The sequence below is a fragment of the Drosophila arizonae genome, chromosome 2 (genome assembly GCF_054131065.1).
Source record: "Drosophila arizonae isolate 15081-1271.41 chromosome 2, UAZ_ARI_1.0, whole genome shotgun sequence".
Lineage (NCBI taxonomy): Eukaryota > Metazoa > Arthropoda > Insecta > Diptera > Drosophilidae > Drosophila > Drosophila arizonae.
In genome coordinates, this window is record NC_142922.1 from 33,922,600 (window position 1) to 33,948,729 (window position 26,130).

The window sequence follows — 26,130 nt, forward strand, 5'->3', positions numbered from 1 at the left end:
CAGCAACGACGTCTCCTTCTAATGAGCGTCATTAGGTCCGTCATCCTCTATGCTGCGCCCATATGGGCAAGAGCGATGGCAACGACGAGCTACAGCCGGGGTATTTGCGCGATCTACAGACTGAGCGCAATCAGAGTCAGCTGCGCTTTCAGGACTATCTCCGATGACGCGGCGCTCGTCATAGCTGGTATGGTACCATTGGAGTACTTGGTCGCCGAAGCCGTGGAGCGGAATTCGCACGCGCTTGCGCGACTCAACGCTATCAGGGCGAACAGCATTGCACGGCATTGGCAAAGAAAGTGGAATAGCTCAGCTAAAGGGCGGTGGATGCACAAGCTCATCCCGGAGCTTGAACCATGGGTCAACCGCAAACACGGCGAGGTAAACTTCTACCTTACGCAGATCCTCTCGGGACATGGATGCTTTCGGAGCTATTTGAAGCGCTTTGGCCACAAGGATTCTGACGAGTGGAAGACGCCAACCACATTCTTTTCGAATGTGGACGGTTCCTGGAGGAGAGGCGTCGTCTGGAAGAGGCAGTAGGCCGCTCCATCAGAGCGGACAACAATGTCCCAGGCTAAGGTAGCGCACAGTGCTTGCGAAGCAATGCTTTACGGCCGTCCCGCAAGCATGGCGCACTATCCTAGCCACCACGCAACATGCAACTTGTATTATAGAGATTATCAATAAACGAATATAAAACAAGTAAGAAAGCTCTAGTCGAGACTGCTCGACTACGAGATCCCCTGAACCCTTGGAGCAATAGATATTTCAATAACTTTTCGCGTCTTTCAGCTTACACAAGAAACACGCACACACACACGCACGTACGCACACACAGGCATACACACACGCATACAGACACACATACACACACACACACGCATACACACACAAACGCATACACACACGCACATACACACACACATACACAAACACATACACACACATACACACACATACACAAACATTTACATACATATACACACACAAGCATAAACACGCATGGGCGGCAGTGAGCGCTTACTATGAGAACTTAATTGTTTAATAACTTTTTTTGTGGACGTACGATCTTCACGAAACTTTCAGATTATGATTATAACATGGATATGCATGTAATTGCCAAAGCACAAGTCTCTAGTATTTGAAATACGCTTTTTACAAAAGTGAGGGTGAGGGGGTGAATTTAAGGGTGGGGGGTAAATTTTAACAAAAACCGAAATTGTATAAATTGCATATAAGCATACATAAAAAATTTGGAGACTCTAGCAATAAAGGTGTAGAAGATATAATTTTATAACTGGTTTTCGATAAGGTTTTTTTATCGATAAAAAAAGATCGGGATGAGTTAGCGATTTTTAATGATAAACTTGATATGCGCGCTGTAATTACGGACATTTTAAAAAAAAATTGAAGTCTCTAGCTCTTATATCTTCTGAAATCGACGCGTTCATGCATACGGACAGACGGACAGACGGACAGACAGACAGACAGACGGACAGGGCCAAATCAACTCAGCTCGTCATCCTGATCAAGAATATATATACTTTGTGGGGTCTGCCACGCCTCCTTCTCCCTGTTACATACATTTCAACAAAACCATTATACCCTGATTTCCCATTGAAAATGGGTTCAGGGTATAAAAACACACAGGCATACATACAAACACACGCATACAGACACACATACACACACACACACGCATACACACAAACGCACACACATACACAAACACATACACACACAAGCACCCACGCATAAACACGCATGGGCAGTGAGGGCTTACTATGAGAACTTAATTGCTTAATAACTTTGTTTGGGGATATACGATCTTCATGAAACTATGAAACTATGAAACTATAAATATAACATAGATGTGCATATATTTGCCAAAGCACAAGTCCCTACTATTTTAAATACGCCTTTTACAAATGTGATGGTGAGGGGGTGAATATAGGGATGGGGAGTACATTTTGAGAAAAATCGAAATTGTATAAAATACATACATATGTCTACATTTAAAAGCTGAAGCTCTAGGATATATATATTTAAATAACTACCTTTCGGTAAAGCTTTTAATCGATAAGAAAATATCTGGCGTAGTTATCGATATTTAGAGAAAAACTCGATATGCGATTTTAAGTCTCTGGCTCTTATATCTTCTGAGATCGACGCATTCATACATACGGTCGGACGGACGGAGAGACAGACGGCTGGGACCAAATCATTTCACCTTGTCGCCTTGATCCAGAATAAGTATACCGTGTATGTATACTATACATTAACCGCTTCAATTTTATCCCAATATTCGCTCAGCTGTGAAGCTTGTAAGGCGGATCCCCCATTCAGCGCCTTACATTGTTTGTAGCACATAAGTTGTAGTGATAGTTTTGTAGTATATAATATGTAGAATATAAGCGCATAGCGTTAAGTTTGTAGTTTGTAATTGTTAGTTTTAATGGTTAGAATGTATGTAATATTAGGTAATGTGAATATTGGATTTAATATTTAAATTTAAAAAGCGGCTGAGCGCGCGTCGGCTATCGGCAGTGTAACCTTGCCCAGCGTGATGAAAGCTCACGAGGGCGGAGAGCGCTGCATTGCCAACGCCAAGGTGAATTGGGCGCTCGCGAGTGCGAGCAGCCCAAGCGAGGATTAGATGGGAGGATTGAGTTGGAGATCGTCGTTCAGATCAGACGTGACTAGGATTAAGGTAATTGATTAGACAACGTCGTATTGAGCAGACGCATTAGCATTGCAGAGCGTCATACGGGTCAGACGCAATTAGCGAGTAAGTGCGATAGATTGGTGAAATTGTAATAGTGAAGTAAGATAATATAAAGAGCAAGAGTAACAAGTAAGATAGCTCTAGTCGAGACTGCTCGACTACGAGATCCCCTGAACCCTTGGAGCAATAGATATTTCAATAATTTTTCGCGTCTTTCAGCTTACACAAGAAACACGCACACACACACACACACAGGCACGTACGCCCACACAGGCATACATACACACACACGCATACAGACACACATACACACACACACACGCATACACACACACAAACGCATACACACACACATACACAAACACATACACACACATACACACACATACACAAACAGATACACACACAAGCATAAACACGCATGGGCGGCAGTGAGCGCTTACTATGAGAACTTAATTGCTTAATAATTTTTGTGGCCGTACGATCTTCATGAAACTTTCAGATTATGATTATAACATGGATATGCATGTAATTGCCAAAGCACAAGTCTCTAGTACGCTTTTTACAAAAGTGAGGGTGAGGGGGTGAATTTAAAGGTGGGGGATAAATTTTAACAAAAACCGAAATTGTATAAATTGCATATAAGCATACATTAAAAATTTGGAGATTCTAGCAATAAAGGTGTAGAAGATATAATTTTATAACTGGTTTTCGATAAGGTTTTTTATCGATAAAAAAGATCGGGATGAGTTATCGATTTTTAATGATAAACTTGATATGCGCGCTGTAATTACGGACATTTAAAAAAAATTTGAAGTCTCTAGCTCTTATATCTTCTGACAGACGGACAGGGCCAAATCGACTCATCTCGTCACCCTTATCAGAATATATGTATATACTTTCTGGGGTCCACCACGCCTCCTTGTGCCTGTTACATACAATTCAACAAAACCATTATACACTGATTTCCCATTGAAAATCGGTTCAGGCCAATTATCAAACGCACGTGCAGCAGCTACAACAGTATTGTATACGTGTGCACACATACATTCAAACTTCTTCTAGAACATTCTTTGAATCACATCTGCTGTTAATTTGGTTTAGTTTTACTAGATGGCACTGCCGGCGAATTAGGCGTGGCAGACCCCACAAAGTATATATATTCTTGAGCAGGGCGACCTGAATCGATTCGGCCCTATCCGTCTGTCTATCTGCTTGTTTGAACGCGTCGATTTCAGAAGATATACAAGCTAGAGACTTAAAATTTTTTTCAAATATCCCTATATACAGCGCGTATGTCCAGTTTATCACAAAAAAATCGATAATTCATCCCGTTATTTTTTTTTTTATCGAACACACACCTTATTGAAAATTAGTTATAAAATTATATCTCCTACATCTTTAAAACAAGTATGAAAGAGATTTCAATAATTGTTCGCACATGCACACACAAACGCATACACACAGGCATACGCACGTACGCATAAACACGCATCGGCTGCAATTTGGACCTACTATGGGAATTTAATTGTTTAATAACTTTTCTTGTGGATGTACTTTCTTCATGAAACTTTCAGATTATAACATGGATATGCATGCATTTGCCAAAGCACAAGTCTCTAGTATTAGAAATACGTCTATAGTGGTGGGGGGGTAAATTTTAACAAACATTTGAAACCGGAAGAGAGATAGAGTACCGGAGAAGAATAGCAAATATTAGTGGGTCATACGAGAATAGAGAGCTAATACGCAGTTGACTGTCCCTTATTTCTTTTTTTTTTACCGCGAACCCGCTCAACAGCTCGGTAAAGATATATTCGTAAAGGGAAAGGGCCTAGATAGAAAGGGAGAGTAAGAAGGAAAAGGCGCGCAGTAAGGCTTCATCGGAGCCAAGCAAATACGAAGTGTTGATACGAAGATATATGCATGCAAGGACTCGAGTGACTCGACGCCTATATGCTTCGGTTAAATTCTGTTATATTCATATACGGACTCTACTATCTTCTGACATGGCTAAATCGACTGAACTCGTCACGTCTCCTTTAGCCTCTTACATATATTTAACAAAACCATTTTCAATTGCTCGATTAAATGTTTTTGGTTTGCTATATTTTCGTAAAAGTAAAGGCTCGAGCAAATACGAAGTTGTGTGATATAGTTATAATCAAATTTAACTATGCAAAAAACTTTTTAGATATGTTCAGTCTATTTATTATATTGTTAGTCCTTTTACCTAATCGGCGTTTATACTTAACACATTCACACCTGTTACATACATATTCACAAAAACATTATATCCTGATTTTCCATTTACAATTTAATTTATATATGATATAATCTTAAATCTACTTACTTTACAAAAGAGGCAATATCTTCCAAATCAACTTCACAACCAGGCCATCTACATATTCCATGAGCGAATAAGGGATGATAATATTTGCGAATGGCAAATACATCATGTATGTGATTATATTCGTTATTATATATATCATTCTCTTTTGAACGAAGAATCTTCTCAGAATCTGACAGTATATTCTTTTCTTGGTCAGATATAAATTCGGGAAAGCTGTAAAAGTTGATATCAGTACTTGGCGTCATTGTATGTATTTGTTGACCATTAGATGTTGGTATTTGACTATTAAAGTCTGGAACAAATATTGATTCTCCCACGCTGGAAGTTGGTGAACTGGACTTAATAATGTGTGTTGCATATGATGAATGAATAGGAACACCATCCTTTTGTAAACCATTATTTTTAAGTTTTTCAGGACAAAAATCGGAAGATATTGGTGAGTGGTAAAGAGATTTGCTAAAAATTTCTTTTTGTTGATGATTATCGATGTGCGGAGATCCTTTATTATCTTCAGAAAATCCGTCCTCAGGAAACCGAAGCATAATAATTATAAATAAACTGAATGGAAACAAGACAATTAAAACTTTTTTTTATTTATTATTCTTTGTTTTTTTACGTATGAATAAGCAGAATTAAAATGCATTGAAGTTTCCTTATTTATATCACTAACCACAGAACACATAGACCCGATAAGTAGTGTAAAGCGTTTTGCACACTTTATTTCGGGAGTTATCTCCCAGACCACTTCGTATTTGCTCGGCTCTTCAGTTTTATTTTGCTTCATGCGCTCGACCGAGATGGTCAAATATTGAACAAAAGAATTCACTATGCTCAATTTTCTCTTGCTCTCTCTCTCTCTCTCTCTGCTCTCTGCTCTCTCAAATATGTATATGTATGTATGCATGTGAGCACAAGCAGCATCTCACGAAAATTGAAATTTCGTCGTTTCTTCCCTTCTGTGTGGAGAGTATACCTAACTTTTCAAATCGTTTGCCATGCTCATGCGAAATGTTTGCGTTTTCGTTATTATTTGTGGGAAGGGTATGAAAGCGTTGGTGCGCATAAAGAAAATTCGCGACGAGCATGCACACACACACACACTGTCGCTTGCTACATGCACTATGAGCATTTGTATGCCTGTGTGTGAAGCTCTGGCTGCCTGTAGCAATTTTGAAGCCCAGCATTTGGTCGATCTTTTGAAGTGCTCACAGACATATGTATGTATGTATGTATATACATTTGATTGTGTGTACGTGAGGCGCTGCTCACAATTATGGGATATTACTTGTAGAAGCACTTGTATGCCTGTGTGCCTTTACATGTGCGTGTGTGTATGCATGGGAGATGAATATTGGCGTATGCCTCCCTCAACTTAGAATGGTGTGAACGATTTTGGGTTTTATTTGAAGAGGCGGGCTTACATTTAAGTAGCTGATTTTATTTCAATGATCGTGGGCTTGCCTATCAGAATGATTTTTATACCCTGAACCCATTTTCAATGGGAAATCAGGGTATAATGGTTTTGTTGAAATGTATGTAACAGGCAGAAGGAGGCGTGGCAGACCCCACAAAGTATATACAGAGGTGGTCAAAAGTATTTACACAACGAGCATTTTTCTACATGCTCTGCTTAAAGAGCCTTTTTTTGTTGTTTTCGTTCGCCGTTTTTGAAAAAAATCTTTTGTGGCATAAAGCCTATTCTATGTAGAAGCGATCGGCTAAAGAAATTGCTAAAATAACGGTACATGCTAATAAATAGAGCGAAAAGAAGAATTACTTAGAGGTTGTCAAAAGTATTTACACACATTTTTTTTGCGTCTTAAGTATTTACACAAAACTTAAATAATGTTTATTGCTATTGTTTAATGTTATTTCTTTTGGATTTTTGTTTTATATAACAAAGGGCTTATTTATTTAAGTTTGTGTTTAATTATTCCTGCTTTTACTTCAATTACAGCCCGATGCCTTGCTGGAATTGATGCCACCAAGGATCGGGCAAAGTCAATTGTTAATTTCGCCCAAATTTCGGTAATTTCCTTGTTGATATCGTCCAGTTTCGGTCCTTGTTGAATAATCTGTAAGATTTCATCATTACCCAAACATTTTCATTTGATAAGGCCCGGATTTCGCGAAAACCAAGGCAGAATGGCTTAGTTTAAGTCCCTCAAAAGCTTTGTGGGTATTGATCCTTTATGGCAAGGAGCATTATTTTGCTGCAGTAGCCAGTCAATGGCTAGAAATAGTGTGTTCCCGATGTAAAATTATTGTGATTTAATATTGGCTGATATCCTGATTGATTTAGAGTCCAAAAGAAATAACATTAAACAATAGCAATAAACAAACAATAGCAATAAAAGTTTTGTGTAAATACTTAAGACGCAAAAAAAATGTGTGTAAATACTTTTGACAACCTCTAAGTAATTCTTCTTTTCGCTCTATTTATTAGCATGTACCGTTATTTTAGCAATTTCTTTAGCCGATCGCTTCTACATAGAATAGGCTTTATGCCACAAAAGATTTTTTTCAAAAACGGCGAACGAAAACAACAAAAACAAGTAAGAAAGCTCTAGTCGAGACTGCTCGACTACGAGATCCCCTGAACCCTTGGAGCAATAGATATTTCAATAATTTTTCGCGTCTTTCAGCTTACATAAGAAACACGACACGAACTGCGAACTGCGACACACATACACACACACATGAATACACACACAAACGCATACACACACACATACACACACACACACACATACACAAACAATTACATACATATACACACACAAGCATAAACACGCATGGGCGGCAGAAGGAGGCGTGGCAGACCCCACAAAGTATATATATTCTTGATCAGGGTGACGAGCTGAGTTGATTTGGCCCTGTCCGTCTGTCTGTCCGTCTGTCCGTCTGTCCGTATGTATGAACGCGTCGATTTCAGAAGATATAAGAGCTAGAGACTTCAAATTTTTTTTTAAATGTCCGTAATTACAGCGCGCATATCAAGTTTATCATTAAAATTCGATAACTCATCCCGATCTTTTTTTATCGATAAAAAACCTTATCGAAAACCAGTTATAAAATTATATATTCTACACCTTTATTGCTAGAGCCTCCAAATTTTTAATGTATGCTTATATGCAATTTATACAATTTCGGTTTTTGTTAAAATTTACCCCCCACCCTTAAATTCACCCCCTCACCCTCACTTTTGTAAAAAGCGTATTTCAAATACTAGAGACTTGTGCTTTGGCAATTACATGCATATCCATGTTATAATCATAATCTGAAAGTTTCATGAAGATCGTACGTCCATAAAAAAAGTTATTAAACAATTAAGTTCTCATAGTAAGCGCTCATTGCCGCCCATGCGTGTTTATGCTTGTGTGTGTATATGTATGTAAATGTATGTGTATGTGTTTGTGTATGTGTGTGTGTATGTGTGTGTGTGTGTATGCGTTTGTGTGTGTATGCGTATGTGTGTGTGTATGTGTGTTTGTATGCGTGTGTGTGTATGTATGCCTGTGTGGGCGTACGTGCCTGTGTGTGTGTGTGTGCGTGTTTCTTGTGTAAGCTGAAAGACGCGAAAAATTATTGAAATATCTATTGCTCCAAGGGTTCAGGGGATCTCGTAGTCGAGCAGTCTCGACTAGAGCTTTCTTACTTGTTTCTTTTAATGTAGTACTTGATTAATCCCAGTGGGCAAATTGGAATTAATCAAGTGAAATTTATCTTTTTAATAAGAAGCATATGTATGTACATTCAGAAATATACTGGCTAAATGGACCCATTTTAAAGGGTGCATCTGTTGGATGTCATAAAAATCATGCAATTAAAAAATACGTATAAAAGCAATGGGAAGTGAACTTGTTACTTTAGTTAGTCAGCTACTTAAATGTAAGCGCCCACTGGGATTAACCAAGTACTACATTAAAAGAAAAAATCATTCTGATAGGCAAGCCCACGATCATTGAAATAAAATCAGCTACTTAAATGTAGGCGCGCCTCTTCAAATAAAACCCAAAATCGTTCACACCATTCTAAGTTGAGGGAGGCACACGCCAATATTCATCTCCCATGCATACACACACGCACATGTAAAGGCACACAGGCATACAAGTGCTTCTACAAGTTATATCCCATAATTGTGAGCAGCGCCACCCATGCGTACACACAATCAAATGTATATACATACATACATATGTATGTGAGCACTTCACAAGATCGACAAATGCAAATGCTGGGCTGTAAAATTGCTACAGGCGGCAAGAGCTTCGCACACAGGCATACAAATGCTCATAGTACATGTAGCAAGCGAGAGTGTGTATGCATGCTAATCGCGAAAACATTTTCATTATGCGCACCAACGCTTTCATACCCTTCCCACAAATAATAACGAAAACGCATGGCAAACGGCTTGAAGAGTTCGGAATACACTTCACGTAAGGGAAGAAACGGCAGTCTAACGCGAAGAAATTTCAATTTTCGTGAGCTGCTGCTTGTGCTCACATGCATACATACATATACATATTGAGAGAGCAGAGAGCAGAGAGAGCGAGAGAGCAAGAACAAAAATTGAGCATAGAGGCATCTTTTATTCAACATTTGACCATCTCGGTCGAGCGCATGAAGCGGAATTATTGTAACTTCGCATATTTTCGTAGCCCGAACCTAAAAAGTGAAGAGCCGAGCAAATACGAAATTGATAGGCCCTAGGAGTCAGATTTTTCGGTGTTGAAAAACTTTGTACTACATGTCTAGTCTATGTGTTCTCTGGTCAGTGGTAACAACGAACTTATTGATATATGGCGCAGCAACAACCGGCAAATTCAATCGGTATCGGATTAGATTTACACTAATATAAATAAAAACAATATCGAATAAGAGATAAAGAAAGAAATAGATAAAAAAAATCAGTTATGTTAATAGATATCTACCATAGATATCTACCCAAATGTAACTATATGCTTGAACGGTTCTTGTCTAAGTATACTGTATGGCTGGCGTCGAAAATATCAATTACTATTAATGAAAACTGCAAGACCCGACAGCAAACGGGACGCCCAACCTTATCCTATTTGCATCTATTACCAGCTTCAGCGACACCAGATAAATAATTCGAGTTTGGTTCCCCTAGGATCATTAGGCGAAAACGCTTCAGAAGCACACAATAAAATTTACAAACAAGTAAGAAAGCTCTAGTCGAGACTGCTCGACTACGAGATCCCCTGAACCCTTGGAGCAATAGATATTTCAATAATTTTTCGCGACTTTTAGCTTACACAAGAAACACGCACACACACACACAGACAGGCACGTACGCACACACAGGCACACATACACACACACGCATACTCACACAAACGCATACACACACACACATACACACACATACACAAACACATACACACACAAGCACCCACGCATAAACACGCATGGGCTGCAGTGTGCGCTTACTATGAGGACTTAATTGTTTAATAACTTTTTTTATGGACGTACGATCTTCATGAAACTTTCAGATTATGATTGTAACATGAATATGCATGTAATTGCCAAAGCACAAGTCTCTAGTATTTGAAATACGCTTTTTACAAAAGTGAGGGTGAGGGGGTGAATTTAAGGGTGGGGGGTAAATGTTAACAAAAACCGAAATTGTATAAATTGCATATAAGCATACATTAAAAATTTGGAGACTCTAGCAATAAAGGTGTAGAAGATATAATTTTATAACTAGTTTTCGATAAGGTTTTTTATCGATAAAAAAAGATCGGGATGAGTTATCGATTTTTAATGATAAACTTGATATGCGCGCTGTAATTACGAACATTTTACAAAAAATTTGAAGTCTCTAGCTCTTATATCTTCTGAAATCGACGCGTTCATACATACGGACAGACGGACAGACGGACAGACGGACGGACGGACAGACGGACAGACGGACAGACGGACAGACGGACAGACAGACGGACAGGGCCAAATCAACTCAGCTCGTCACCCTGATCAAGAATATATATACTTTGTGGGGTCTGCCACGCCTCCTTCTCCCTGTTACATACATTTCAACAAAACCATTATACCCTGATTTCCCATTTTCAATGGGTTCAGGGTATAAAAAGACAGATTGTCACATTCACGAAAAAATAGTCGGATCAATACTATGGCTGATATATTTTACAGAGCTATGGATTCATCGGATCCACTATTATCAAGTGTTTGCTTAAAGGAAAGAGAAAGAAAAAAAAAAAACATTTTCACAAGAGGTGCCAAATCCTTTAGAGCTTCCGTGTATAGCTTCAAATGACAACGAACTGGAGGATGATTCTGATGATAATGAGGATAATAATTATTATAATATTGAATTAGATGAAGAAGAAAATAAAATATATAAATAGATCAACAACCACAAAAAATTGTTTCTTTTAATTCTAAAAAAAAATATACTTCTTCTAGTTTGTAAGGGCGGCAAGAGTGGGCGTGGTCGCACTGATCCAAAATTTGGTGTACAAATTATTAGTGCCATAAAAATAAAATGTGCAAAGTTTGGATCTTATAAATACATTTTTCGACTTTATGCCAAAAAAAAACTTAATCTAGGCCATAGTGCATTCTTAGAATTTCGATTGATTTCTGGACTTCCTAGCCGTTACTGTAGTTTTGTCTGATGACAAATATATATATATAGGGGTGGAGGATAAATTTTAACAAAAATCTAAATTCGATAAAATATATATGAATTCAAATATAGAAATTGGCGACATTAGCTATTAAGATGCAAGAGATATAATTAAATAAATATTTTCGGTGAGGTTTGTAATCGATAAAAAAAAATAACGGAATGAGTTATCGAATTTTGGAGATAAACTCGATATTCACGTTAAATATGTGGACATTTTAAAAAAGTTTCAAGGTTCTAGCTCATATATCTTCGAGATCGACGCGTTCAAACATACGGACAGACGGCCAGAATATATACACTTGATCGCAGAACTCTGCGTACACTTGCGAACAAACCCCTATTTTTAAGTTTACATGTATATTGTATTTAATATAGAAGACTTAAGGCAATACTTCTTTTTGTATAACAATTTTCATTTATTTATTAACATAATTATGTTTTCATTTTATTATTAAAACTAAACCTAATATTAATAAAAAATTATAAACAAAACACATTACCAAAAAATGACACCTCAAAATAATGCGTACATTTTAAGTTTGCTGCGTACAGCGCTGGAATTTGTTAGTTGTTAGTATCTTGTAGGATACTTGTATATCTTATGGGGTCTGTCACTCCTCCTACTGCATATTACCACTAACCACAGAACACATAGACCGGACACGTAATGTAAGATTTTAATTGTAGATTCATATGTACTTTATAGGATTTCGATGTTGGTTAAAATTTACCCCCACCCTTATATCCACCCCCTTAAAATCATATTTGTAAAAGGCGTATTTTAAAAACTCAGTAAAACTAACAGTAAATCTGAAGTCTCCCAGTCTAAGACTGAAGTCTCCCAGTTATCTAAAAAATTTGATTAGCTTGTACTGCGTGTGGTATACACGTGTGTGCATGCCAAATTTCAGCTCTCTAGCTCTTATAACTTCTGAGATCTAGGCGCTCATACGTTCGGACGGACTGGGCTATATCGACTTAGCTCGTCGCCCTGATCAAGAATATATATACTTTATGGGGTCTGCGATGATTTCTTCTGCCTGTTATACTTTTCACAAAACTATTATACGCTGATTTCCCATTTTCAATGGATTCAGGGTATAATAATGCTGCATCGTACAAAGTGCATTCTAGCTCCGCATTTTTGCAACGATCTTGAGATGTTTTGAGAACTATAGAAGAAAATTAATGGTATCACGAGGGGAGGAAGGCTGTGACAAGATAATAGAGCTGTGTTGATTTAGCTCTGTTCGTCTGTCCGTCCGCCTTTCTGTCCGTATGTTTGAACACGTCGACCTCAGAAGATATAAGAGCTAGAGTCTTGAAATTTTTATTTCACTCCTTTCACTTTCAGGAATGAGTAAATTGGTTTTGTGAAATATCCGTCTGTCCGTATGAACGCAGTTTATTTCGGCACTTTGAATCTAGACACATGAAATTTGGAACATATACTCGTATTCAATTTCAGATCCGTCCCTAGGGGCGTGGCAAATCGGAAAAGTCTAAGAGCTTGAAGCTTCAGATTTGGAAAGTTGAGTTACTGGTAACCGCCTCAAATTTTGCATTTAGGTTAGCACACGCGCGCGAGTTGAGCGGCGTAACCCACACCTGCCCGCACCCAACCCGAAACTCGATTTTTCAGCCCATACCCACGGGTAACCGCGGGTACTAATGCTCGTGCAAAACGCTTTACTATACTTGTCCGGTCTATGTGTTCTGTGATTAGTGAAAAAGTCAAGTCTCTAGCTCTTATATCTTCTTAGATCGACGCGTTCAAACATACGGTCAGACGGACGGACAGACGGACGGACAGACAGACGGACAGATGTAAATCGACTCAGCTCGTCGCCCTGATCAAGAATATATATATTTTATGGGGTCTGCCACGCCTTCTTCTGTCTGTTACATACATTTACCAAAACCATTATACCCTGATTTCCCATTTTCAATGAGTTCAGGGTATAAAATAAATAAAAACAAAACTTTACTGCGGGTTCGAACCATCGCAATCTGCGCCCACAAGACGCGTGGCAAATCGACATTTGTAGCGCCCAACTATGCAATCTATATGCGTGTGCCACATATACATATATGTATGTAGGATTTTGATTTACTTGATGATAAGAGTCAATTTGACGATTTTCTCTTAATTACAAACTATGAAGAGTTTCACAATAAATGTCTACAATTTATATTATATTAATTAGATTATAGTATTATAAAGATTGATTTTAGTTACACCTATATTATTTATTTAATTGTACGCGAACGTGATCCTTTCAGGCGTTTCCGATCACCTCCCGCGATCTCCGTTCTACTTTTACTTTCTTTCCTTATCCTGTACGTCTTTTCTACTTGGCTATTGCCTTACAACTGCTTTATACCACTACCCAGAGAACACATAGACTAGATATCTAGAACAAATTTTTTCTACGACGGAAAAATGCGCTGAAGAGACCAGACAACTTCGTGTTTGCTTGGATAGGTATTTTGAAGCTCAAGCAGTAAAAATGAGGCACGACAAAATTAGTGCGCTGCGACCGCTGCCACGAAATGCATACGTTCCCAAAATTTTTCTGCCAGAGATGTTGTAACTTTTACGAATCCCACATGCATATAAATAAGCTTAATACATATTCATAAGACGGAAGGAATCATTTTTAGGAAATTTAAAAAATATAAAAGAAGCTAAAATAACAAAAATTTGCAATTTTCAAAAACAAGTAAGAAAGCTCTAGTCGAGACTGCCCGACTACGAGATCCCCTGAACCCTTCGAGGAACTGATATTTCAACAATTATTCACACATGCACACACACACGCACTCACACATCCATACGCTCGCAAGCATAAACACGCATTGGCTGCAGTGGTGGCTTACTATGGAAATTTAATTTTTTAATAACTTTATTTTTTGTGGATGGACTATCTTCATGAAACTTTCGGATTATAAATATAACATAGATATGAACGTATTGCCAAAGAATATGTCGCTAGTGTTTGAAATACGCCTTTTACAAATGTGAGTGTGAGGGGGTGAATATAGGGGTGGGGGGTAAATTTTGTACATACAGTGACGAACTAAATTATTGGCACAACTAGCTTTTTATACCCTGAACCCATTGAAAATGGGAAATCAGGGTATAATGCTTTTGTGAAAAGTATGTAACAGGCAGAACGAATCATCGCAGACCCCATAAAGTATATATATTCTTGATCAGGATGACGAGCTGTCCGTCTGTCCGTCCGTCCGTCCGTCCGTATGAGCAAAAGAATCTCAGAAGATATAAGAGCTAGAGAGCTGAAATTTGGCATGCATACTCGTGTATACCATAAGCAGTACAAGTTTGCTTTATTTTTTCGATAATTCATCCGATAACTTTTTTATCGAGAATAATCGAAAAATCGACTATGTTTTTCCAGCCTAATTTGAACACTTTTAGACCTGCAGACTTCAAATTTGCGTTATATATAAATTTAATGGAAACAAAGATTTTGCAATTTACAGATTTTCGATACCACGCCCCCTTCGCCACCAATTTGTAAAAAACGCATTTCAAGTATTAGAGACTTGTGCTTTGGAATGTACACACATTTGAACATTATGATTACGTTCTAAAAGTTTCATAAAGATCGTACGTCTACAAAAGAAATTATTCAACAAATAAATTCTCATAATATTGCCCACACTGCAGCGCAGCCCAAGCGCAGCCGCTGCTTACTGCGCAGTTAGCAGAGCGCGTGCTTATAAGTGCATGTGTATGTATGTGTGCAAAAAAGAAGTCCAGAATGATTAGAATATCAGCTTGGAGGGTTCAGGGTATCTCCTAGTCGAGCAGTGGCATTATTTCGTGATACCCTACCTAGGGCATATCCGATAAAATAAAATAAAATAAAATATAATAAAGTAAAAAAAAAATAAAATAAAATAAAATAAAATAAAATAATATAAAACAAGTAAGAAGGCTCCAGTCGAGACTGCTCGACTAGGAGATACCCTGAACCCTCCAAACTGATATTCTAATCATTCTGGACTTCTTTTATGCACACATACATACACATGCACGTATAAGCACGCGCTTTGCAAACTGCGCAGCTAGCAGCGGCTGCGCTTGGGCTGCACTGCAGTGTGGGCAATATAACGAGAATTTATTTGTTGAATAATTTCTTTTGTAGACATACGATCTTAATGAAACTTTTAGAGCGTAATCATATGGCTTATATGTGTGTACATTTCAAAGCACAAGTCTCTAGTACTTGAAATGCGTTTTTTACAAATTGGGGGCGAAGGGGGCGTGGTATCCAAAATCTGTAAATTACAAAATCTTTGTATCCATTAACTTTATATACAACGCAAATTTGAAGTCTCCAGGTCTAAAAGTGTTCAAAATAAGCTGAAAAAACATTGTCGATTTTTCGATTATTCTCGATAAAAAAGTTATCGGATGAGTTATCGAAAAAATAAAGCAAACTTGTACTGCCTATGGTATACACGAGTATGCTTGCCAAATTTCAGCTCTCTAGCTCTTATATCTTCTGAGATCCTTTTGCTCATACGGACGGACGGACGGACGGACGGACGGACGGACGGACGGACGGACGGACGGACAGACGGACAGGGCTATATCGACTCAGCTCGTCGTCCTGATCAAGAATATATATACTTTATGGGGTCTGCGATGATTCCTTCTGCCTGTTACATACTTTTCACAAAACCATTATACCCTGATTTCCCATTTTCAATGGGTTCAGGGTATAATAAAATCAAATAAAAATAAAAATGATATATAACAAATAAACAAGGCGGAGCGAAGAGAAATAAAGCAGGGTGAAGTGGGATGTATTGAAGAAGTGAGAAGATAAAATAAAGAGAACGAGGCCAAATCTAGCAAGAGTAAAGTGAAGAGAGGTGAAACAAGTAGAAAATGAAGAAGGGCAAGATTCGATAATGAAGATGGAGTGAAGTAACGCAGAAAATTAAGTAAAGGTAACGAAAGAAAGTAATCAAGAAAAGTAAAAGTAAGGTGATGAATATGAAATAAAGCAAGTTAAACTAACGGAAGATAAATTAAAAGCGTATAAAGAGAAGCGAAAAGGGAATGAAACAGGTTAAGAGCGAACAAAGAAAATTTAATTGAAAGCAAATAAAGGGATGCGAAGAGAAGATGATATAAAGTCAGCTAAACGAACATAAATAAATTAAAAGCGATTAAAGTGAATCGACAAGGAACGAAACAGGTTAAGGGGAAAGAAAAGAGAAGAAAATATATATAACAAGTAAGAAAGCTCTAGTCGAGACTGCTCGACTACGAGATCCCCTGAACCCTTGGAGTGCTAGCTATTTCAATAATTTTTCGCGTCTTTCAGCTTACACAAGAAACACGCACACACACACGCACGTACGCACACACAGGCATACATACACACACACGCATACAGACACACATACACACACACACACGCATACACACACACACGCACATACACACACACATACACAAACACATACACACACATACACAAACATTTACATACATATACACACACAAATATAAACACGCATGGGCGGCAGTGAGCGCTTACTTTGTGGCCGTACGATCTTCATGAAACTTTCAGATTATGATTATAACATGGATATGCATGTAATTGCCAAAGCACAAGTATCTACTATTTGAAATACGCTTTTTACAAAAGTGAGGGTGAGGGGGTGAATTTAAGGGTGGGGGGTAAATTTTAACAAAAACCGAAATATGTATATATGTATAAATTGCATATAAGTATACATTAAAAATTTGGAGACTCTAGCAATAAAGGTGTAGAAGATATAATTTTATAACTGGTTTTCGATAATGTTTTTTATCGATAAAAAAAGATTGGGATGAGTTATCGATTTTTAATGATAAACTTGATATGAGCGCTGTAATTACGGACATTTTAAAAAAAATTTGAAGTCTCTAGCTCTTATATCTTCTGAAATCGACGCGTTCATACATACGGACAGACGGACAGGGCCAAATCAACTCAGCTCGTCACCCTGATCAAGAATATATATACTTTGTGGGGTCTGCCACGCCTCCTTCTCCCTGTTACATACATTTCAACAAAACCATTATACCCTGATTTCCCATTGAAAATGGGTTCAGGGTATAAAAAAAAAGGGAGAAAAGAAAAGAAACAAATAAATAGAATAGCGGTAACGGAACGAGATTTGAATTAACTGAGTGGAATAAATAAACATTTGAAATGGAAGACGCCGAATATCATATCCCGGGATTGAGCGTCGGGCGGATTTACCAGCGGTGCAAGGAGGAGCTAATCACAATAGCTCGAGAGTTCGGCCTGGATGGTGAGGGCCGAGTAGAGGATCTGAGGAAAAGACTCTCTACATTCATACAAAGCAACAACTATTCGCCGGAGGCCAAAGCGAGATTGGCCGAGATCGAGAAGCGCTGCGCCAAGCATGGGCAGCCGAGCTTACCAGAAATCGGAACCGGATTAACGAAAGGTTCAAGACCAAGGCCCTGTTTAGACAGAGTCCCTGAAATTGAGGGTGCCCATAACGGACAGCGCGGCGGTGCGGCGTCGGGAAGAGCGGAAGGAGTTCGGCAACGCTGGAGAGGATGAGGCGCTGTCGACGACTTCGAAGACTGGTCGACAAGTCCCCGCGCCCGCGATCCCGTCGGAGAGGTCCCCGCCCTGGGGGGTCGCCGAGCAAGTTCGTAAATGGGGCATGCGGTATGATGGCGGAACGGACCCGTTAGGCTTCGTGGAGATCGTGGAAGAAAAAGCGATCACTTACGGCATCGAGGTGGATCGGATGCCACGGGCGATGAGCGAGGTATTCGCGGATAAGGCGGCGAAATGGTTCTTGACCAGCGAGCTATGACAGCCACAATCGACACCGGGGCCACACGCAGCTGCATAAGCGAAGACTGGAGATAACAAAGAGGATAAATATGGAAGTGAGTCTCGCGGGAAAGGTTGTAAAAATGACATTGATCGGCATGCCGGCGATACTGGACCACCTTATCCTGGTAATGGACTTCTTGTGCGACACCACGGTGTATTGTGGCAACGCAGCGCTCACCATGAGGATGAAGGAGGAGTCGAACGAGGAGACGTCCCTGAGAAGCGGGTCAAATGTATCGAAAGAGAGCGACCGGTCTGGAGGGCCACAATCGCTTGATCGATCAAGGATTGGCGGACAGGAACGGAAGAGAGGCCCCGAGGCACCGTGTTGTTCCCCGACGCAGAAGGGGGGCGCGGCGTCAGCGGGCGGAGGATTGCCGGTCGATGAGCAGGGAACGTCGAAGAGTGGCAGGCCACCTGCCCATTCGATCAAGAGAGGTCGCAAGACGCCGAAGGAAGAACTCGGGAAGCGTCCTCAGCTAGCGAGGACGAAGGATCTGGAGGAAGGGCCGGAGGAGCGTCCCCCGGAAGTTAAGTTGGTGGGATTGGAGGCGGAGGACGTCGGCGAAATTCGGAGTAGCCAGTCACCGCGGAGTTCAATAGGCCAAGAAGAGGATGAGGAGAATACAGAGTCTTCCCCCGACGACACAGGGTGGCCGGAGGACCTGGAAGACGAGCTGAAGGAGTTCCTGGAAGCGGAGTTGGCGCTTTTCGAGGGACTGGACGGAGTCTCAAATATCGCCGAGCATAGCATAAGGATGCGGGATGATAAGCCTCTCAAGCAAAGATATTACCCCAAGAATCCGGCTATGAGGAAAGTGATCCACGAACAGGTAGACGAGTTGATTCGAGCTGGAGCCATCGAGCCTTCGCGAAGTCCGCATAGTGCGCCCTTCGTCTTAGTAAAGAAGAAGACCGGAGATTGGCGCATGTGTGTGGACTACCGGCAGCTGAATGCCCACTCAATCCCAGACGCCTAATCCGTTCCGCGGATCAATCACACCCTCGAGAGGCTGAGACACGCACGATACATATCCACCCTGGACTTGAAGAGCGGATACTGGCAGATTCCCATGGCGGCGGACAGCAGGGAAAGCACGGCGTTCACGGTGCCAGGGAGAGGATTATTTCAATGACGAGTGATGCCATTCGGCTTACATTCAGCAGGCGCTACGTTCCAGAGAGCGCTGGACACCGGACTTGGAGCCGCACGCTTTTGCATATTTAGATGACATCGTGGTGATCGGCGCCACGAAAGCGCAGCATGTGGAGAACTTGAGGGAGGTCTTCCGCCGGTTGAGGAAAGCCAACCTTCGAATAAACCGGAAGAAATGCAGCTTCTTCAAGAAAAGGTTGGTCTATCTCGGACATGTCATCAGTGAAGAAGGGATATGCACGGATCCCGCAAACAGTGTTTGGGAATGGCGTCGTGGCACAGGCGATTTGTGCCGAACTTTGCGTCGATGGTGGAGCCAATGACGAGACTCCTTAAGAAGGACCAGAAATGGGAATGGAACGACGAGAAGGAGGAGTCATTGAAGGAACTCAAAGTCTCACGAACGCGCCAGTGTTGGCGTGTCCCGACTTTTCGGCGAGGTTCGTACTACAGACGGATGCCAGCGATTACGGCTTGGGCGCGGTGCTCACGCAAGAGGTCGAAGGCGAGGAAAAGGTGATTGCATACGCTAGTCGGAAGATGTTGAAAGCGGAGCTCAATTATTCAGCCACAGAAAAGGAGTGCCTTACGATTGTCTGCGCGATCAGGAAATTGCGGTGCTATCTCGAGGGTTATAGATTTGAAGTGGTTACAGATCACTTGGCGTTGAAGTGGCTTAACTCGATAGAGAGCCCCACGGGGAGGATCGCGAGGTGGGCACTGGAGCTACAGCAATTTCAATTCGACATCCGCTATCGACAAGGGAAATAGAATGTCGACAACCTGTGGAAAGTTGCCAGCGAATGATGGAGGCCAATCCCCCTTGTAAGTGGATAACAAGAATGCGCGAGAGGATCAAAGAAGATCCAGAAAAATTCAAGGATTACGTTGAGGAGAACGGACAGCTGTACCGTAACCTTGGCCACCGGACGGACGATGAGGGCTATATTCCCTGGAAATTGTGCGTCCTAACTCACCAGCGGAAAAGAGTACTGCAGGAATGCCATGATGCTCCCACGGCGGGGCACCAAGGCGTGAGGAAAACGGTCATGAGGCTGGCACAGCGATACTACTGGCCAGGGATGTTCCGGGAAGCGGCCAGGTATGTGAGGCGATGCCAGAAGTTTAAGAGTGAGCAACACAAGCCAGCGGGTCAGATGGTGACTAGGCAAGTAGCAGAGCCCATGGCGATTCTGTGCGCGGACTTCGTGGGTCCTTTGCCTCGGTCGAAGCGTGGGAGCACAATGTTGCTTGTGTTTCACGATGCGTTCGCTAAGTGGGTAGAACTGGTGCCACTGAGGAGGGCCACGACAGCGCTGCTGCAGGCGGCGTTTAGAGAGCGTATTTTGGGTCGATTCGGAGTGCCTAAGTTGTTCATCTGTGACAATGGCGCACAATTTGTGAGCATGGAATTCTTAGGGGTGCGGTTACAGTTCACTGCCCCGTACTCCCCGCAGGAAAATCCTACTGAGAGGACTAATCGCACCGTAAAAACGATGATAGCTCAGTACATCGAGGGACGCCAGAGTTCGTGGGATGTGCTGTTGCCGGAGATATCGCTAGCGATCAACTCTAGTGTCGCAGATTCTACCGGGTTCACGCCTGCATTCTTGATGATGGGAAGAGAGCCTCGCCTCCCGTCTGCTCTCTACGACGAGGTCACTCCCGGGTCGGCAACGGGGGAAGTCGACTTAACAACAAAGAAAGAAACGATGAAAGAAATCTTCGAAGTGGTCCGTAACAATCTACAACAAGTAAGAACGTTGCAGTCGGGCGTTACCGACTGCGGAATACTCGTTCACATCCCATCATTTAGTAGTTAGGTTTCTCTCTAATACTTTTTAAAAGTGTCCAAAATATAGCAGAATATAAAAAATCACTATATCTTCAGGTCCGATTTGCCACGCCCCTAATGGGCGTAGGCTTATAATTTTGTCTTCAGACTTCATAGAGTCATAGCATTAGCTGATGTGCTAAATTTCAGCATCCTAGGCTTACAACTTTAGGAGATACAGTTTTATCGATGGTGGTCGATGCGGATCTATATTCAAAATTTCAGCTTTCTAGCTCTTTAATTAACATGATTTCTGGCATATCGGAAAATGTATTTTCCGATTTGCCACGCCCCTAGTGGGCGGATCGGGACAATTTTAACACTTTATAAATCGGAAATATACACGAGTATGTGTTCCAAATTTCAAGTCTCTAGCTTCAATAGCGCCGAAATAGACTGCGTTCATACGGACAGACGGACGGACGGACGGACAGCAAGACGGACAGCAAGACGGACATTGCACAAAACCAATATACTGATTCACTTTCGTGAATGAGTATAAAAAGCATCGAAGAACCAGGGCAGGTATTACAACCTGTGTCGGCGAGAGTGGAGGCCCGCGCTAGGGTCGATGGTTCTGCTGCGACAGCACCAGCTGTCCAGTGCAGCGGAGGACTTCGCGGCGAAATTGGCACCCAAGTTCGACGGCCCCTAGGTCGTCCACTTCATTTCTCCCAACGTGGTGCGGCTCGCTCAAGTGGGCGAACGGAGAAGGAGGGTGGCCAACCTTTCCCAGCTTAAGCCTTTCTACACTGAGGAGGAAGAGACCAGCGGAACGGCATTGAGGAGGGAAACAGAGGAGGAGGAAGGATTCGATCGGCCCAAATCAAACATGGACGCGCCACTCGAAGGATAGAAGAAACTCGATTGCTTGAACCCCGCTATCCCCTTCTTACCACCTTTAAAGAAACCTTACTAATCTCATACTAACCCACTAACCGTTTTGGTCAAGAAGAGATCCGAGAGAGAGCGAGTATTAATGAGAACATTAATAGAAGATTCACACAGATAAACGAAATGGAAGACGAGGTGGTGACGATTAGCAGCGACGAGGAGTGGGAGGAGTCGCGGGCTACGCCGGTGCGCCTGAAGGACGGCAGCGGTGGGGAAGAGACACTCCCCCAAGGGTCGCCGTGGGAGGATCTGCCGCACACCGATCGTATCCACTCCATCCACCACTCCACGATAGACGTCTCGGTGGCCTTGGAGGATATGATCATGGTGTTAAGGGAAAACTTCACCACGATGTACGTGCAAGCGCCCGGAGTGCAGCGGACTCCGCCGCATGTGGAGGAGCCAACTTCCCTTCCCGGCTCACCGAGCCCATCACAGCCGGAAAACCCCAATGTTTTGACGGACGAGGAGTCGAAGAGATGGGCCAGCCCGACACAGTGGACTGCAAGCGAGGGGGAAGACGAGGATGCTGCGAAGGAGGTCCCGACCAGCTTCCGCCACGCGAGGTAGGACGCGGCAGGGAGCACTGTCCTTCCGTCCCTAATCCTGCCTCGAGAGTCGCGTCGCGAGCGGAGGCCGGGGAGCCAGAGGAACCATGGATGAGAAGGGGCAACCGAAGTGAAGACGTATGGCCGAAGCCGACGCCCGTTGGAGAGCGATGCAGTTGAGAATCGCCGCCGCGGTTCCACGCGAGTCACATTTCGCTACATTCCCGGGGCCGTGGAGAGCAGGCGTCGACTGGCAGAGCCAGTCTATCGGTCGGAGCGGGCGAGTGGACGGCCTTGGGTGGACCGCCGAGACCGGTATGCTGGATCCCACGCATGCCCAAACGACTTTGGAACATCAAGCTGTGGCGGGATCACTCGACGGAGGAGACGGGCGAGCTCCGTGGAGCCGCAACCGAAGTGGCGAAAACTGGACGATTCCCGCATAGGGGGATCAAACCACCAGAGAGAGCTTGGTGATGTCCTCGAAGGGTGGCTGTCGGACGAGGCGTCCAGGTCGAGCGTCGAAGATGGCGCGGAACGAGAGGCGTTCCTTTCCGTCCCGCGGAATTGGACGGTGCGCCCGGCTGGTACGAATCTAGAGGAGAAGGTTGTTGAACTAGAGAAGCTGGCGCCTACAGTCGACGACATCGCCGCACGTGTCGTCGGAGAACAGCGTCTACAACGTCACGGCCACAGGAGCCGTGGTCGTCTCCTTATTAAGTAAGGGGGGGGGGGGGGGGGGGGGGGGGGGGGGGGGGGGTGTCTGACGGCTTTCCGATCACAAGATTAGTCGATAAGCAGAAATAGGTTTTTTAAGTTGACGAATACGAAATATGAAGTATTAATACGAAATATAAAGTATTAAATTGAATTTATATAAAATAGGTTTTGAGTTGAGTTAATGAATACGAAATATGAAGTATAAGTTGGATTGATATAAAGTTAGTCAATAAGCGAAAAAGGATTTGGAATTTGTGTTGAATTAATTAAACGTTTGGATTTATAGATTTGTTATGTTTAGTTCGTTAAGGTTAAGGCTAAGACTTAGGTGTAGTAATTAGAGTTTAAGTTAATCAATTAAGCGGCACTAGTGTTTATTTAAACTTGTGTTTGAAAAAGCCGCCCAAAGCGCTGATGATTTATCGGCGATCGGCGGCACAACCCTGCGTGGAGAGTTTTGAGCGGAGAGTTGCGTCGCCGATGCCGAGCGCTTTGGGCGAGCGAGAGAAAAAAGCGAGAGTTAGTCGAGGTTAAGCAGCAAAGGTCGTCGGACGACAAAGGGTGGAGGTTAAGCAGCAAAGGCCGTCGGACGCCGAAGAGCGGTGAAACGAAATTGTGCGAGTAGTTTCTGTGAAGAGTGGTTAGGTTAAGTGACGTGTGGAAATAAAGGCAATTTGACAACAGAAACGGAAGAAATTGCTTTATTGAGGAAAGCGGCGGAGGCAGATATATCCACTCCCTCACCATCACTTTTGTAAAAAGCGTATTTTAAATACTAGAGACTTGTGCTTTGACAAATACATGCATATCTATGCTACAATCATAATCTCAAAGTTGTATGAAGATCGTATGTCCACAAAAAAAAGATATTAAACAATTAAGTTCTCATAGTAAGCGCACACTGCAGCCCATGTGTGCTTATGCGTGGGTGCTTGTGTGTGTGCGTGTTTCTTGTGTAAGCAGAGAGACGCAAAAACTGATTGAAATAGCTATTGCTAGAAGGGTTCAGGGGATCTCGTAGTCGAGCAGTCTCGACTAGAGCTTTCTTACTTGTAAGTTAATATTAATAAATAAGGTAATAAAAGTGTAGTACTATTTTTTTTAGTTTATTACTATATACATATGTATATGTCTTATTCGTTTTCAAAGAAAAAAACTGCTGCTGTACGAAGACATTATTGGTACACTGTATGTACATAAGAACAAACCTTCCAATGCATGCATACATAAATACATATGTACAGTTTGGCAAGAAAGTGTTTACACACAGGGAAAAATTTTTAATTTTTTACTTTGAAGCGAAATAAAAGCATTAAGAATATGCATATTCAATTTTTTTTTAAATGACAATAGGTAAATTAGACTATAAATTATATTAGTAAGTAAAAAAAAAATTACAATATGTTTTACCAAAAGAAAATAACAAAAAACAAAAGAAGTAACAAAAATCAGCTGACAAGAAAGTGTTTACCCAACTAAAACAATTAATTCATTATAGTGTTTTAACTACTTTTTAGTTAAAACTAATAATTTTGTTGGCCACCTTTGGCATCTATGACTGCTCCCAAGCGTCTATTCATCGATTGGACCAAATTTCTTACATATTCCACTGGGATATTTTGCCATTCCTCCAAAACATTGGTTTTCAGTTCAGTTTTATTCTTTGGATGCCTCGTGGCGGGTAAAACTCCCACAGAGATTGGCCAAATGTTTTTGATTTCTTGGAAAACGGTATATAATATACTAAGCCGTGCAAAAACAAGTAAGAACGTTGCAGTCGGGCGTTACCGACTGCGGAATACTCATTCACATCCCATCAACAATTTAGTAGTTAAGTTTAGCTCTAATACTGTAGAACATACAGGTTTTTCCGATTTGCCACGCCCCAACTGGCCGTAACGGTACCCTAACTGCAAAGTTTGAATGCTTACTCTCAAAAAAAAGTGAAAATTACAGGGTATTTTTCAATATGCCACGCTCCTAAAGAGGAGTAAAAATTATTTTTGGGGAATCGATAGAGAAGGCTACCAATAACTAACTATCCAAATTTTAAGCCTCTAGCTATTATACTTTAGGAGATATAAACTTATGCGGTTTTCCACGCCCCCTGTGGGCGGACATATATCCGACAAAGCTTTTTGGTCTTGGGTGACCAGCCCGAGTATATATACAAAATTTGAGATCTCTGGCTTCAATAGTGTCCAAAATATAGCAGAATTAAAAAAATCACTATATCTTCAGGTCCGATTTGCCACGCCCCTAACGGGTGTAAACTTATAATTTTGTCTTTAGACTTTATAGAATCATAACATTAGCTGA

General features: G+C 41.6%; 2 protein-coding genes across 9 annotated transcripts in view; one reads left to right on the plus strand and one right to left on the minus strand.

Annotated features, from left to right (window-relative positions):
- FoxP (forkhead box transcription factor P) overlaps positions 1–26,130 on the minus strand; it is a 192,996-nt gene that overhangs the window by 164,377 nt on the left and 2,489 nt on the right. For all 8 annotated transcript variants that reach the window (XR_016268517.1, XM_089461915.1, XM_089461913.1 and 5 more), the window contains exon 2: positions 5,082–5,639. Coding sequence is in view for 7 of the 8 variants with exons in the window: in XM_089461915.1 (XP_089318041.1) it covers positions 5,082–5,639 (558 nt within the window). In the remaining variant the exon portion in view is untranslated. The remainder of the gene's footprint in view (positions 1–5,081; positions 5,640–26,130) is intronic.
- Positions 18,740–19,682, plus strand: LOC149270943 (uncharacterized). Its single transcript, XM_089461884.1, has one exon. It carries the CDS (start codon positions 18,740–18,742, stop codon positions 19,637–19,639), a length of 900 nt encoding a protein of 299 aa, XP_089318010.1. The 3' UTR covers positions 19,640–19,682.